This window comes from Xenopus laevis, chromosome 5L (assembly GCF_017654675.1).
Source record: "Xenopus laevis strain J_2021 chromosome 5L, Xenopus_laevis_v10.1, whole genome shotgun sequence".
NCBI classification, from domain to species: domain Eukaryota; kingdom Metazoa; phylum Chordata; class Amphibia; order Anura; family Pipidae; genus Xenopus; species Xenopus laevis.
In genome coordinates, this window is record NC_054379.1 from 62,630,376 (window position 1) to 62,644,362 (window position 13,987).

The 13,987-nt window shown below is 43.4% G+C and overlaps 1 protein-coding gene across 3 annotated transcripts in view; it reads left to right on the plus strand.

Annotated features, from left to right (window-relative positions):
• The window catches only part of pcnx2.L (pecanex 2 L homeolog), a 643,210-nt gene that overhangs the window by 526,375 nt on the left and 102,848 nt on the right, over window positions 1-13,987 (plus strand). For all 3 annotated transcript variants that reach the window (XM_041562821.1, XM_041562822.1, XM_041562823.1), the window contains 2 exons: window positions 1,356-1,414; window positions 3,005-3,220. In XM_041562821.1, the coding sequence (XP_041418755.1) occupies window positions 1,356-1,414; window positions 3,005-3,220 (275 nt within the window). The remainder of the gene's footprint in view (window positions 1-1,355; window positions 1,415-3,004; window positions 3,221-13,987) is intronic.

A 13,987-nucleotide genomic window follows, 5' to 3' on the forward strand; every position in this document is an offset into this window, starting at 1 on the left:
ACATAATCCCTTATAATACATGAGTGATACTCAGAGTTCCCTGTATAACTCAGCCTGCAGCCTTGTGCCTTTATATGGTCACATAACCCCTCAGTGACTTCTAATATCCTTATCATTTACAGTAGGGAAATGTTATCCCTTATAATACATGAGTGATACTCAGAGTTCCCTGTATAACTAAGCCTGTAGCCTTGTGCCTTTATATGGTAACACTATAGTGTAATTTTTAATTAATTTTATTAAGTGCAAATTCTCAGCCTTCAAAAGGGCACTCAAAATAATAAAAACAGCAGTACTTACATACTAATGTAGGTTCTAAAATGTATCAGTGCAGTTTCCTATTGAAACCAGTCAACAGTTTACAATTAAATTGAAGGTCTAAGTGCAGTTTCCTATTGAAACCAGTCAACAGTTTACAATTAAATTGAAGGTCTAAGTGACCTGCTCTGGAGCAATTTAGCATTAGTTAGTAAATTAGCCCCAGTTTATTTATTAAAGGCAAAGTTTCAAAGGGTCTTATTTAGCCTAGAAACCAGGCAGTGGCTTGAATGAGAGACTATGAATAACAATACTGAAGTTACTGAATAACAATACATTTGTAGCCCTTCAGAGCAATAGTAAGTGACCACCATTTGAAAGAAGAAAGAGGTAGCAAATAATTTGAAAAAAGTTAAAATATGAAGACCAATTGTAAAGTTGCTATATATAGGACATTCCATAACATACTCCAGTAAAACTGTGCAGCCTCCATGTCACACTTATGACTACAACATTAGGCTAATATCATGTTTGTCACAGCTTCTGCCCTCCTGATAAAAAACACTGCTCCCTGCCTCCCCTTCTACACTACAGTCAAACCCTATTTTACATTTTCTAAGATTTGCTTTTCTTCCTGTTCCACTGGAAAATGTAAAATTGAGGTTTGCCTTTTATGGGAAACTCTGTGTCTGAAGCAGCTTAATAACATTCAAAGTGCCACACAGCTCACAATGTACAGTACAAATGCACCCCCTGACCACCAAAGAATTGCTGCTCACCTAAGAGCCTTTGCTGATGTTTCTTTGCTCTTCAGACTGCTGACCCACTCTCCAGTCCACTTTCAGCACCAGCTCTGCTTCCCCCACCCCTGGTGGCAGGGTTTAATAGCAGACCGCATCTAATAAGGAAGCAGGCGGCCCATTTGAGCACACAATAGAGCGGCCCCTCTGGCATTTGCCCGAACAGACAGATTACCAGTCTGGGCCTGTACCTTAGATACTCAGGGGGTATGGCATTCCTAACAAATTTCATTACTTGTCTTGTAGTCATAACTTTTAATTCTTTGCTAAATTGGTTTGTTTCTGATTCATTCACAGCACAAAAAGAGTTGACCATTCAAATACCAGACTGGTGAATCAAATTGAAAAGGATGCAGGTAATTCCAGGGCATGGGTTCAACATTCAAGCATGGGGATTGAAACAGTGTATGCTTGAAGTTTTAGTAAGGGTCTTTAGTTCGACTAGAACTAAACATTTAGAGGCCCATTTACTTTGCTCGAGTGAAGGAATAGAATAAAAAAAACTTTGAATTTTGAATGTTTTTTTTTTTGCTACTTCGACCATTGAATTGGCTACTTCGACCTTCGACTACGACTTTGAATTCGAATCGAACGATTCAAACTAAAAATCTTTCGAATATTCGACCATTCGATAGTCGAAGCACTGTCTCTTTAAAAAAAAACTTCGACCCCCTACTTTGCCACCTAAAACCTACCGAAGTGCAATGTTAGCCTATGTTGAAGGTCCCCATAGGCTTTCTAACTATTTTTTGGTCGAAGAAAAATCGTTCAATCGATAGATTAAAATTATTTTCGAAGGATTTAATCGTTCGATTGAACGATTTTTCGTTCAATTGAACTATTTGCGGTAAATCCTTCGATTTCGATTCGAAGTCGAAGGATTTACATTCGGCAGTCTAATATCGAGTCCATTAACAAGAGAGCTGAGAGAAAAGCAAACGAAGAGGCAGAACTTGCTGCTAGGTGCTCTTTATTGCACACAACATGTTTCGGGCCCACAGCCCTTTATCAAGTGTCACACTTGATAAAGGGCTGTGGGCCCGAAACATGTTGTGTGCAATAAAGAGCACCTAGCAGCAAGTTCTGCCTCTTCGTTTGCTTTTCTCTCAGCTCTCTTGTTAATGGACTTCATTTCCTACACCTGGAGCGGGGGTGCCTTGCTGAGATTGAGAGCACAGCTGCCAATCCCCCAGTCACTCTTATACATTGTCCAGAAGTCGAATATCGAGGGTTAATTAACCCTTGATATTCGACCATATCTAAATCTGCCCCTTAGCTTTGCAATACAACATATACTGGAGATAAGAAAATGGGTAACTATAATGCATTTAAAGGAACAGTAACAAAAAATTAAAGCTTTTTAATGTAATTAACTTATAATATACTGTGAGTCTGCACTGACAAAAGCTGTGTGTTTGGCTCAGTAAGAATACTATTAATAAGCTGTTGTGTATCCATGGGGGTAGCCAATCAAGCTGGAAATAAGCAGAAAAGGCACAGGTTACATAGCACATAACAGATATATCCTGTCCTATACAATGGTGTTTCCGTTATCTGCCATGTAACCTGTCTTTTCTCCCTTTTTCCAGCTTGAATGGCTGCCCCCATGTCTACACAGCAGCTTGTTCATATAAACTATAGTAGTCTTTCTAAAGCAAATATTCCAGTTTTACCAGTGCAGAACAACAGTATATTATATTACTTTGAAACAATTTCAGTTTTTGGTGTTGCTGTTCCTTTAAGAAGGGCTTTATAGAATCAACTGGAGAGGGGCAGGTTACTTCCAGTAGAAAAAAGGACACGGAACTTGAAAAACTCAAAATCAAGATCAGCTATATAGGTTGGCCACCATGTTCACAAGCACTTAATAGACATGTAATCTGGACACTTAGAAATGAAAATATTGGCTAACTACATATTTATGACATTTGTCTTTTTTATATTAGGCAATGATGACAATAATCTGAACTCAATCTTTTATGAACATCTTACAAGATCACTCCAGAAGTCCTTGTGTGGAGATCTTGTTCTAGGAAGATGGGGGAACTATAGTTCTGGAGATTGTTTTATTTTGACATCTGATTATTTGAATGCATTAGTTCATCTGATTGAAATTGGAAATGGTTTTGTCACATTCCAGCTCAGAGGACTTGAATTTAGAGGTAAGCATAATATTTAAACACAATTGAACTGAATAACATCTATGGACAAGAGCCAAAACACTTTTTTGAAAATGTTATACTTTTAAAAAGTGATTTTATGTAAGGTTGAGTGCAGCCTCAACTTAAATAAACCTGTGCATATTTTCAAATAAACTGTGCATTTCAGATTAATGTATTTGAATGTAATTTATAAAACCACTTTTTAAAAGTCAAATCAAATTATAATAAAACGAGACATACCCATGTTTACTAATCTACTGTAATGTTGAACAGTCAGCTATATATTTTTTTTTAAATTCAGGTAGTTTATTAAAAATTGGCATACAAGGAAAAAAACACATATAACTGTTCAGCATGTCAATTACAGTAACAATAAAATTAGCAATTAAACGAGTATTGGACTAGATACAGGATATCCACTATTAGAGCTTCATAAAAGAACATAAAGTACCACATTACAAAGGAAACAATGTATGCAAAAATTAAATAAGTACTTTTCTGACCTTTATTGTCCTGCTATTGGACGCATATGTGGAAGGGGATATACACGTCTATCCAGGGACCCCAAATTTTATGAAATTTGGTAGGGACCCCCCTTTTAATATACACTAGTTGTTCACAGGGTCGGACTGGCCTGCCGGGGCACCAGGAAAAAACCCGTGGGGGGGGGGCGGGCGACTGTGGTGGATAGGACCTTTGCATGTGCAAATCACGGGGGTTCCTGTGACAGCCAAAACTTCCTCCTGAGAACTTCCTGCACTCGCGTGAGTTGCGTTAGATCCTGTACCAGCAATGGGGAAAGATCGATAAGTGTTTCTTACAATACAAACATATTAGTGAGAAGGGGGTGGGGGAAGTTCCGGGATGAGCCGTGCGGGAGGTGTAAATTCCAACTTTCACAGTTTAACCCTGCATTTCACTGAGCTCACGATCTCAGCTGCACTGATGTTTTGATCACAGGGCACTGGGGCAGGCTGCCCATCACTCATGAATGATGCATTCTCCCCCACCCTCCGCTCTAAAATCTTCCTATTGTGAAGAAATAGTTTTGCGCTCTCCTGTCTACTCTGTGCTAACAGACTCTCTGTCATCTTCACTGACAAGTCAGATTTATGTAGGGACCTATAGGATCTACATTCCCTATAGAGTTAATCCCCTACCTTTTCTATGTACCGTAGTTCTCTTATCCTTTGTTATTGTGCACAAGCCTTTGCAACAGTTTAAGTGTAACCACCTCACCTATTGGACAAAGAGTGTAATGACACTCCCCTGCCACACTGCTATATAGTGCTGTGTAGGGAGTGACCTTTTCCTCTTTGGCTCTTGATTCTATGCTTCTAGGTGATTCCCATTGAGCCTGGGATCACCATAGGCCCAGTAAAGCCATTTACCCAAAAGGGACCTGTACCTTTGGAGATCTAAGTCGGGACCAGGCAACCCATGAATGAGGAACAGCTAGCATAGTAAGCTCCTGTAATAGACTCTCTAGGAGAGTGAGAGAGAGAGGTTTAGCAGTAAGAGCAGTTGTCGCTCCAACAAGGATTTGTAGAAGGGAGTAGCTTCCCACAAGGCCTGTTTGCCTTTAGAGCAGGGAACTCAGTTGATAGGCATCTAGGTTAGCAAAGGACTACCTGTACCCTACCTGATTGATCCCGATCCCCTCACTGGCAACGTCGGTTAAAGGAGAAGTAATTACCCCTGTCTGCTGATACCTTATGCTCTGATCTGACTGTGTGGGCCACTCTGTCCATTGTGGTTCCATCTGCTGTATCCTACAAGTATTGTGAGTAAACCTGAGGTCATTTGCATCTGGCATAATAAACCTGTTCACCTGTTTTACTATCCAAGAACCTCCGGGCATCCAATTTATCTACTTTTGCACTAACTAGCCTGTGGGTTGTAGTTTGTCAACATCTTAAAGGACCAGTAACATCAAAAATTTTTTAAAAAAAAAATTCGATAGTACAGAACGAAAAAAAACACCTACACAAATTATACTTTAAAAAAGCAAAGTCTTTATTAAGAAATAACTTACAGAAACTCTGCTTCCTGTCTTCTACAAAAACGGGGAAAGGGCGACCATCCATTGAGCGGTGCTTGATTTCTCCTCCCTGGCTCTCTGCTGCTGGATCCTTCAGCTGCCACATTGTGTGCTTTCTGTAGTGCAGTGGCGCTTCCAGCAGGAACTTGAGGCGGATCTGCGGTGCCGGTGTTCCTATGGGCCATATTCTCTCTCACTGCTATAAAAGCTCAGGCCCTACAAGATCCCCCTCCGCCCGGGGAGGTGAGTCCAGGTCAGTTCCCTGTAGGGCGGCTGTGTGGCAAGGGGAGAAGGAAGACTTGGAAAGGGGCGCCGATGTATTTAGGGGGGACCGGAGGTATTTGGGGGTTCTCTTCACAGTTTGCTGGGACAACCGGTAGCGCGTCCTAGAGCCCTCGCAGCTGCGCGCACCTGCTGCAACTGTTTCTCTCTGGCGCTTCGCAGCTATCAACAAAACTACAAGTCCCACCATGCATCCGTCCCTTCTGCTGGGCAGCTTCTCCGAAAGCGTTACCGGCAGTGGGACGCAGGGACTTGTAGTCAGCTGGATGCAGAGTCCCGCAGCTCAGCAGTGCCTGAGCTGTTACAGCAGTGAGAGAGTACATGACCCATAGGAAAACCGGCACCGCAGATCCGCCTCAAGTTCCTGCTGGAAGCACCGCTGCACTACAGAAGGCACAGAATGCGGCAGCTGAAGGATCCAGCAGCAGAGAGCCAGGGAGGAGAAATCAAGCACTGCTCAATGGATGGTCGCCCTTTCGCCGTTTCTGTAGAAGTCAGGAAGCAGAGTTTCTGTAAGTTATTTCTTAATACAGACTTTGATTTTTTAAAGTATAATTTGTGTAGGTGTTTTTTTTCGTTGCATTTGGCGAAGGCTCTGCCCTGGGTGTAGATTCACAATGTAACTCATGGTCACTTCCTAGCTGGGCACCCTTAACTCCTAATTGGCAGTATAGGCCAAGAAAGCGTTACATTTACAACAGCAGCATTGTCAAATTTACTCATGCCTGGGGCCTGGGCAACATAAGTAAGTGTGTGAGTGGGATGAGAGAGGGGTAGCTACCAAATAGAATAGCAAAATATGGGGAGAGGAAGGTTGAAATGGAACATTAAAAGAATACAGGTAGAAAAGAGAATCTGGAATGGGAGGAGGGGAAATAGTAAAAAGTGATATAAATCATGGCATAAGGAAAGAAGAGACCAGAAAAAACAGAAGGGGGCAAGAGAAGCAATATATAGAAGTGCTAAGGAGATATTGGTAAACAGAAAAGAAACAAGGTAACAGAGAAATATGGGGAGAGGAAGATTGAAATGGAACATTAAAAGAATACAGGTGGAAAAGAGAATCTGGAATGGGATAAGGGGAAAATAGTAAAAAGTGATATAAATCATGGCATAAGGAAAGAAGAGACCAGAAAAAACAGAAGGGGGCAAGAGAAGCAATATATAGAAGTGCTAAGGAGATATTGGTAAACAGAAAAGAAACAAGGTAACAGAGATTAAACAGGCAGAGGTGTTGTATAAAAAGGGAGAGAAAAGCAAAGTAGAGAGGAGCAGAGGGTGGTAATGTGGGTAATCACAGGAAGGGCAGAAATACTGGAAGAAGAAATGTGCAAATGGATAGAAAGAGGAAGAGAAAATAAAAAAGAAGCTTGGAACAAAAGAGAATATGTGAGTAAAGTGTTGTGCATCTTATTTACAGCTATACTGTTTTTGGTTGTTGGTCTCTGCTGCATTTTGTGTTAGGCTTGCAAATATCCTGCCTTGTGTTGGTGAATTTATACATGGAGCTCTGTATTTATCCTAGTTTGTTTTCTGGGTGATTGATACATAACACTTTCATGGTTTTTATTCTACCAAATGTTCTTGGTGGATTATAAATTAAATTGGTAATGCATTTACCTTGTTGCAGTGTCACTGCCTCTCCCTGTGGAGAATGTGTTTGTTGTCCCTGAATCCAGTGCCTTTGACTTAATAATGTGCTGGAAATGTTATGTCTTACTTTATATTGTGAGGACGCTATCCAATAGTGCTCTCTGTATAATATAATTTTAGATCATATACAATACCTTGAAGTTAACTTAAATTATGTTATAGAATGGCCAAATTTTAGCAACTTTTCAATTGGTCTTAATTTTTTATTTATGAAATTACAAACTTTTTTTAAATAAAAATGTTGATTTTGACATTTATTTGTGGGTGCTATTTTGTAATGGGTGGGCCCTTGAAATGAGATTTCCTGGTGGGCCCCAGGCATCCCAGTCTGACACTAGTTGTTCAACATTACACATATCCTGCATTATTTGTTTCCAACTAGCAAATGTAGGAGGGGCAATATTCCTCCAATTCTGAGTTACAAGACTCTTTGCCAGTAACAGTGCCTCATGTAAGAAGATTGGTACTGATTTAATTTAAGATCCTGTATTATGGCCAGAATACACACTTTCGGGTTTCTGTCTATTGTTATTTGCATTGTTGCTTCCAAGGTATCCAGAATTGACCCCCAATACGAAGCAATCTTACTACAGCTCCACATCATGTCGATAAAGGACCCTTTCTAAGGTGCATCTGGTACAAAGGTCTGGAGTGTCAGCATTGATGAGTAGAGATGTCGCGAACTGTTCGCCGGCGAACTTGTTCGCGCGAACATCGGGTGTTCGCGCTCGCCGGAAGTTCGCGAACGTCGCGCGACGTTCGCCATTTTGGGTTCGCCATTGTTGGCGCTTTTTTTTTGCCCTCTCACCCCAGACCAGCAGGTACATGGCAGCCAATCAGGAAGCTCTCCCTGGACCACTCCCCTTCCCTATAAAAACCGAAGCCCTGCAGCGTTTTTTCACTCTGCCTGTGTGTGCTGAAGAGATAGTGTAGGGAGAGAGCTGCTGCCTGTTAGTGATTTCAGGGACAGTTGAAAGTTTGCTGGCTAGTAATCGTTTTGATACTGCTCTGTTATTGGAGGGACAGAAGTCTGCAGGGGTTTGAGGGACATTTTAGCTTAGGTAGCTTTGCTGGCTAGTAATCTACCTTCTACTGCAGTGCTCTGTATGTAGCTGCAGTGGGCAGCTGTCCTGCTTCTGATCTCATCTGCTGACTGCTGCAATAACAGTAGTCCTTGTAAGGACTGCTTTTATTTATTTTTTTGTTGTTTTACTACTACTACTACTACTACTACTATAAGAGCCCAGTGCTATTAGTCTAGCAGTGTTGGGGAGTGGGACTGGTGTGCTAATCTGCTGCTCCTAGTAGTTCAGCAGCACCAACTTTAATTTTTTTTTTTTAATATTCATTTTTTTTTTATTTTACTTTTTTTTATTTTACTACCGCTGTAGTAGTGTATAAGTTGACCTTTTAGGCATTATTTGCCCTGTAGGCATTATTTGCACAGTGTTTTCTTCAACCCGCCATCTAGCTGTGTGACCTTGTTCACATTCTGTCTAAATATCCATAATATTACCGTCTCCAGAAAAAACACCGGAGTGACTTTTTTCAAGCAGCCATAATATATTTTACGTAATCCGTATCCACCGCTGTAGTAGTGTATACGTTGACCTTGTAGGCATTATTTGCACAGTGTTTTCTTCAACCCGCCATCTAGCTGTGTGACCTTGTTCACATTCTGTCTAAATATCCATAATATTACCGTCTCCAGAAAAAACACCGGAGTGACTTTTTTCAAGCAGCCATAATATATTTTACGTAATCCGTATCCACCGCTGTAGTAGTGTATACGTTGACCTTGTAGGCATTATTTGCACAGTGTTTTCTTCAACCCGCCATCTAGCTGTGTGACCTTGTTCACATTCTGTCTAAATATCCATAATATTACCGTCTCCAGAAAAAACACCGGAGTGACTTTTTTCAAGCAGCCATAATATATTTTACGTAATCCGTATCCACCGCTGTAGTAGTGTATACGTTGACCTTGTAGGCATTATTTGCACACTGTTTTCTTCAACCCGCCATCTAGCTGTGTGACCTTGTTCACATTCTGTCTAAATATCCATAATATTACCGTCTCCAGAAAAAACACCGGAGTGACTTTTTTCAAGCAGCCATAATATATTTTACGTAATCCGTATCCACCGCTGTAGTAGTGTATACGTTGACCTTGTAGGCATTATTTGCACACTGTTTTCTTCAACCCGCCATCTAGCTGTGTGACCTTGTTCACATTCTGTCTAAATATCCATAATATTACCGTCTCCAGAAAAAACACCGGAGTGACTTTTTTCAAGCAGCCATAATATATTTTACGTAATCCGTATCCACCGCTGTAGTAGTGTATACGTTGACCTTGTAGGCATTATTTGCACAGTGTTTTCTTCAACCCGCCATCTAGCTGTGTGACCTTGTTCACATTCTGTCTAAATATCCATAATATTACCGTCTCCAGAAAAAACACCGGAGTGACTTTTTTCAAGCAGCCATAATATATTTACGTAATCCGTATCCACCGCTGTAGTAGTGTATACGTTGACCTTGTAGGCATTATTTGCACAGTGTTTTCTTCAACCCGCCATCTAGCTGTGTGACCTTGTTCACATTCTGTCTAAATATCCATAATATTACCGTCTCCAGAAAAAACACCGGAGTGACTTTTTTCAAGCAGCCATAATATATTTTACGTAATCCGTATCCACCGCTGTAGTAGTGTATACGTTGACCTTGTAGGCATTATTTGCACACTGTTTTCTTCAACCTGCCATCTAGCTGTGTGACCTTGTTCACATTCTGTCTAAATATCCATAATATTACCGTCTCCAGAAAAAACACCGGAGTGACTTTTTTCAAGCAGCCATAATATATTTTACGTAATCCGTATCCACCGCTGTAGTAGTGTATACGTTGACCTTGTAGGCATTATTTGCACAGTGTTTTCTTCAACCCGCCATCTAGCTGTGTGTATTATCGTTTCCAGAAAAACCAACTGAGTTTTTGTTGTTGTTGTTGTTTTTTAAAAAATAATGCCAGGCAAAGGCAGGCCGCCACGCAGAGGCCGTGCTAGGGGCCGTGCTGCTATGCAATCCTGTGGCCCTAGCAAATTGCCCAGTTTTAAAAAGCCAATGACCCTGAACTCCCAAAATGCTGAAGAGGTAGTTGACTGGCTTACACAGCACACCCCATCCTCTACCGTTTCTAACTTTACCACAACATCCTCCTCATCCTCCACTGCTATGGCCACCCCACGTAACACTTCCTCCACCACCGGTGCCCCTTCTTCACTGGGGTCAGAGGAGTTATTTTCCCATGAGTTTCTTGAACTGAGTAATGCGCAACCATTATTGCCAGAAGAAGATGAAGGAGATGAGGACCTTACACCAGATTTAATTCTGGCAGAGAACACGACAGAGATGGACATAATGAGTGATGAGGAGGAGGTCCCCGCTGCTGCTTCCTTCTGTGATGTGTCAGAAGAAATTGATGCATCTGAGGAGAATGATGATGAGGAGATTGATGTTTTGTGGGTGCCTAGTAGAAGAGAGCAAGAGGAGGGTAGTTCAGATGGAGAGACGGAGAGTCAGAGAGGCAGTAGGAGAATAAGACTTAGAAGAAGCAGGGAGGACAGCCCGCAGGGATCAGTAGGGCAACAACATGTATCGGCACCTGTGTTCAGCCGGCCAACGCACCCGCCATTGCCGCCAATGCCGCCAACTTCTACTGTTACCGCCAGATCGCACACTTCCAAAAAGTCAGCAGTGTGGGATTTTTTTAATGTGTGTGCCTCTGACAAAAGCATTGTAATTTGCAATGAGTGCAGTCAGAAACTGAGCCTTGGTAAGCCCAACAGCCACATAGGTACAACTTCTATGCGAAGGCACATGAGCGGCAAGCACAAAGCACTTTGGGAGCAACACCTCAAAGGCAACAGGCAAACTAAAAGCCACACTCCTTCTGGTCCAGCATCTTACTGCTCTACCTCTGCTCTCCTTGACCCGTCTGAACCACCCTCCACTCCGCCTTCCACCTTGACCACCTGTTCCCATTCCCAGTCATCTGCCACCAGCCAAGTTTCTGTGAAGGCCATGTTTGAGCGTAAGAAGCCAATGTCTGACTGTCACCCCCTTGCCCGGCGTCTGACAGCTGGCTTGTCTGCACTCTTAGCCCGCCAGCTTTTACCATACCAGCTGGTGGACTCTGAGGCCTTCCGCAAATTTGTAGCAATTGGGACACCGCAGTGGAAGGTACCCAGCCGCAATTTTTTTTCTAAAAAGGGAATACCACACCTGTACCAACATGTGCAGAGCCAAGTTACCGCATCTCTGTCACTTAGTGTTGGGCCAAAGGTCCATATGACTACTGACGCATGGTCCTCCAAGCATGGTCAGGGCAGGTATGTCACCTACACTGCCCACTGGGTGAACTTGGTAATGGCTGGGAAGCAGGGAATGGGTAGCTCAACAACAACAGTGGAGTTGGTGTCACCGCCACGGATTGCACGCGGTTCTGCCACCACCTCTACTCCTCCATCGCTCTCTACCTCGTCTTCTTCTTCTTCTTACTCTGCTGCTGGGTCCTCCTTCTCCTCCTCCACACCTGTGCACCCCAGCTCCCCTAGGCTATTCGACGTGCCAGGTACGCCGTTGTCACGCTGTCTTGGGGATGACGTGCCTGGAAAGCAAAAACCATACCGGATCTGTACTCCTGTCATCTCTGCAGTCACAGGCCGATCGGTGGCTGACCCCACACCAACTGCAGATCGGAAAAGTGGTGTGTGACAATGGAAGCAATCTGTTGGCAGCGTTGAGACTAGGCAATTTAACACATGTGCCCTGCATGGCACATGTGTTAAATTTAATAGTCCAACGTTTTGTCTCCAAGTACCCAGGATTCCAGGACGTTCTCACCCAGTCCAGAAAGGTGTCGGCCCATTTCAGACGTTCCTACACAGCCATGGCACGCCTTGCTGACATTCAGCAGCGCTACAACATGCCAGTCAGGCGTTTGATTTCTGACAGCCAGACTCGCTGGAATTCAACGCTCCTTATGTTGGAACGTCTGCTGCAACAACAAAGGGCCGTCAACGAGTACCTTTTTGAACTGGGTGGTAGGACTGGATCTGCACAGCTGGGGATTTTTTTCCCCCGTTACTGGGTGCTTATGCGCGATGCCTGCAGGCTCATGCGACCTTTTGAAGAGGTGACAAATATGGTCAGTCGCACCGAAGGCACCATCAGCGACCTAATACCCTTCGCTTTATTCCTGGAGCGTGCCGTGCGACGAGTGACAGATGAGGCTGTAGACCAGCGTGACGAGGAGCTGGAAGCGCACGATTTCTGGTCGGAATCACCAGAACGAACCCAGGCACCTGCTGCAACGCAGGGAGAGGTGCCAGAAGTGGAGTCAGAGGAGGAAGGTGGCTTTGTGGAGGAGGAGGAGGAGGACCAACAGGAGCAGGCTTCCCAGGGGGCTAGTGGTGACCTTTTGGGGACCCCTGGTCTTGTACGTGGCTGGGGGGAGGAGACCGTGGATGATGCAGTCCTTGATAATGAGGAAGCGGAGATGGATAGCTCTGCATCCAACCTTGTGAGAATGGGGTCTTTCATGCTGTCATGCCTGTTGAAGGACCCCCGTATCAAGAGGCTTAAGGAGAAGGACCTGTACTGGGTCGCAACGCTACTAGACCCTCGGTACAAGCATAAAGTGTCAGAAATGTTACCAACATACCACAAGTCCGAAAAGATGCGGCATTTACAAACCAGCCTGCAAAACATGTTGTACAATGCTTTTAAGGGTGATGTCACTTCAGGAACTCATCAACATTCCAGGGGCAGAGGTGCCAGTAATCCTGCCACGAGCACACCTGCAAGGACAAAGCCCTTTGGCCAGTCTGTAACGTCAGACATGCAAATGTTTTTCTGTCCAAGGCAGCGCCACAACCCTTCTGGATCCACCCTCAAAGAACGCCTCGACCGGCAGGTAGCGGACTACCTGGCATTAACTGCAGATATCGACACTCTGAGGAGCGATGAACCCCTGGACTACTGGGTGCGCAGGCTTGATCTGTGGCCAGAGCTGTCACAATTTGCCATGAACCTCTTGTCTTGCCCAGCCTCAAGTGTGCTCTCAGAAAGGACCTTCAGTGCAGCAGGAGGGATTGTAACTGAGAAGAGAACTCGCCTAGGTCACAAAAGTGTCGATTACCTGACCTTTATTAAAATGAATGAGGGGTGGATCTCGGAGGGTTACTGCACGCCGGAAGACTTGTTCTGACTTCTATGCAGCTGTCCTTCTCTTCAAGCCTCATGACTCCACACATAGCTGTCCTTTAGCGTCCTCCTCCTCCCTCCGCCACCGTTACAAACTAGGGTGCAAACCCTACTGGTTTAATTTTTTCTGGCCTCTGTGCTTCAGTGGCTGCAACCAAAAAAACTGGGCAAACAATGTCTACAAGGTCAACGTATGGCAAAAAATGACTATTTTCAGCATTTATATGGCATATTTTTTCTGGCAACTGTGCTTCAGTGGCTGCGTCCAAAAAAATGCATATTTTCTGCATTTATATGGCATAATTTTTCTGGCCTCTGTGCTTCAGTGGCTGCAACCAAAAAAATGCATATTTTCAGCATTTATATGGCATAATTTTTCTGGCCTCTGTGCTTCAGTGGCTGCAACCAAAAAAATTTATATTTTCAGCATTTATATGGCATAATTTTTCTGGCCTCTGTGCTTCAGTGGCTGCAACCAAAAAAATGCATATTTTCAGCATTTATATGGCATAATTTTTCTGG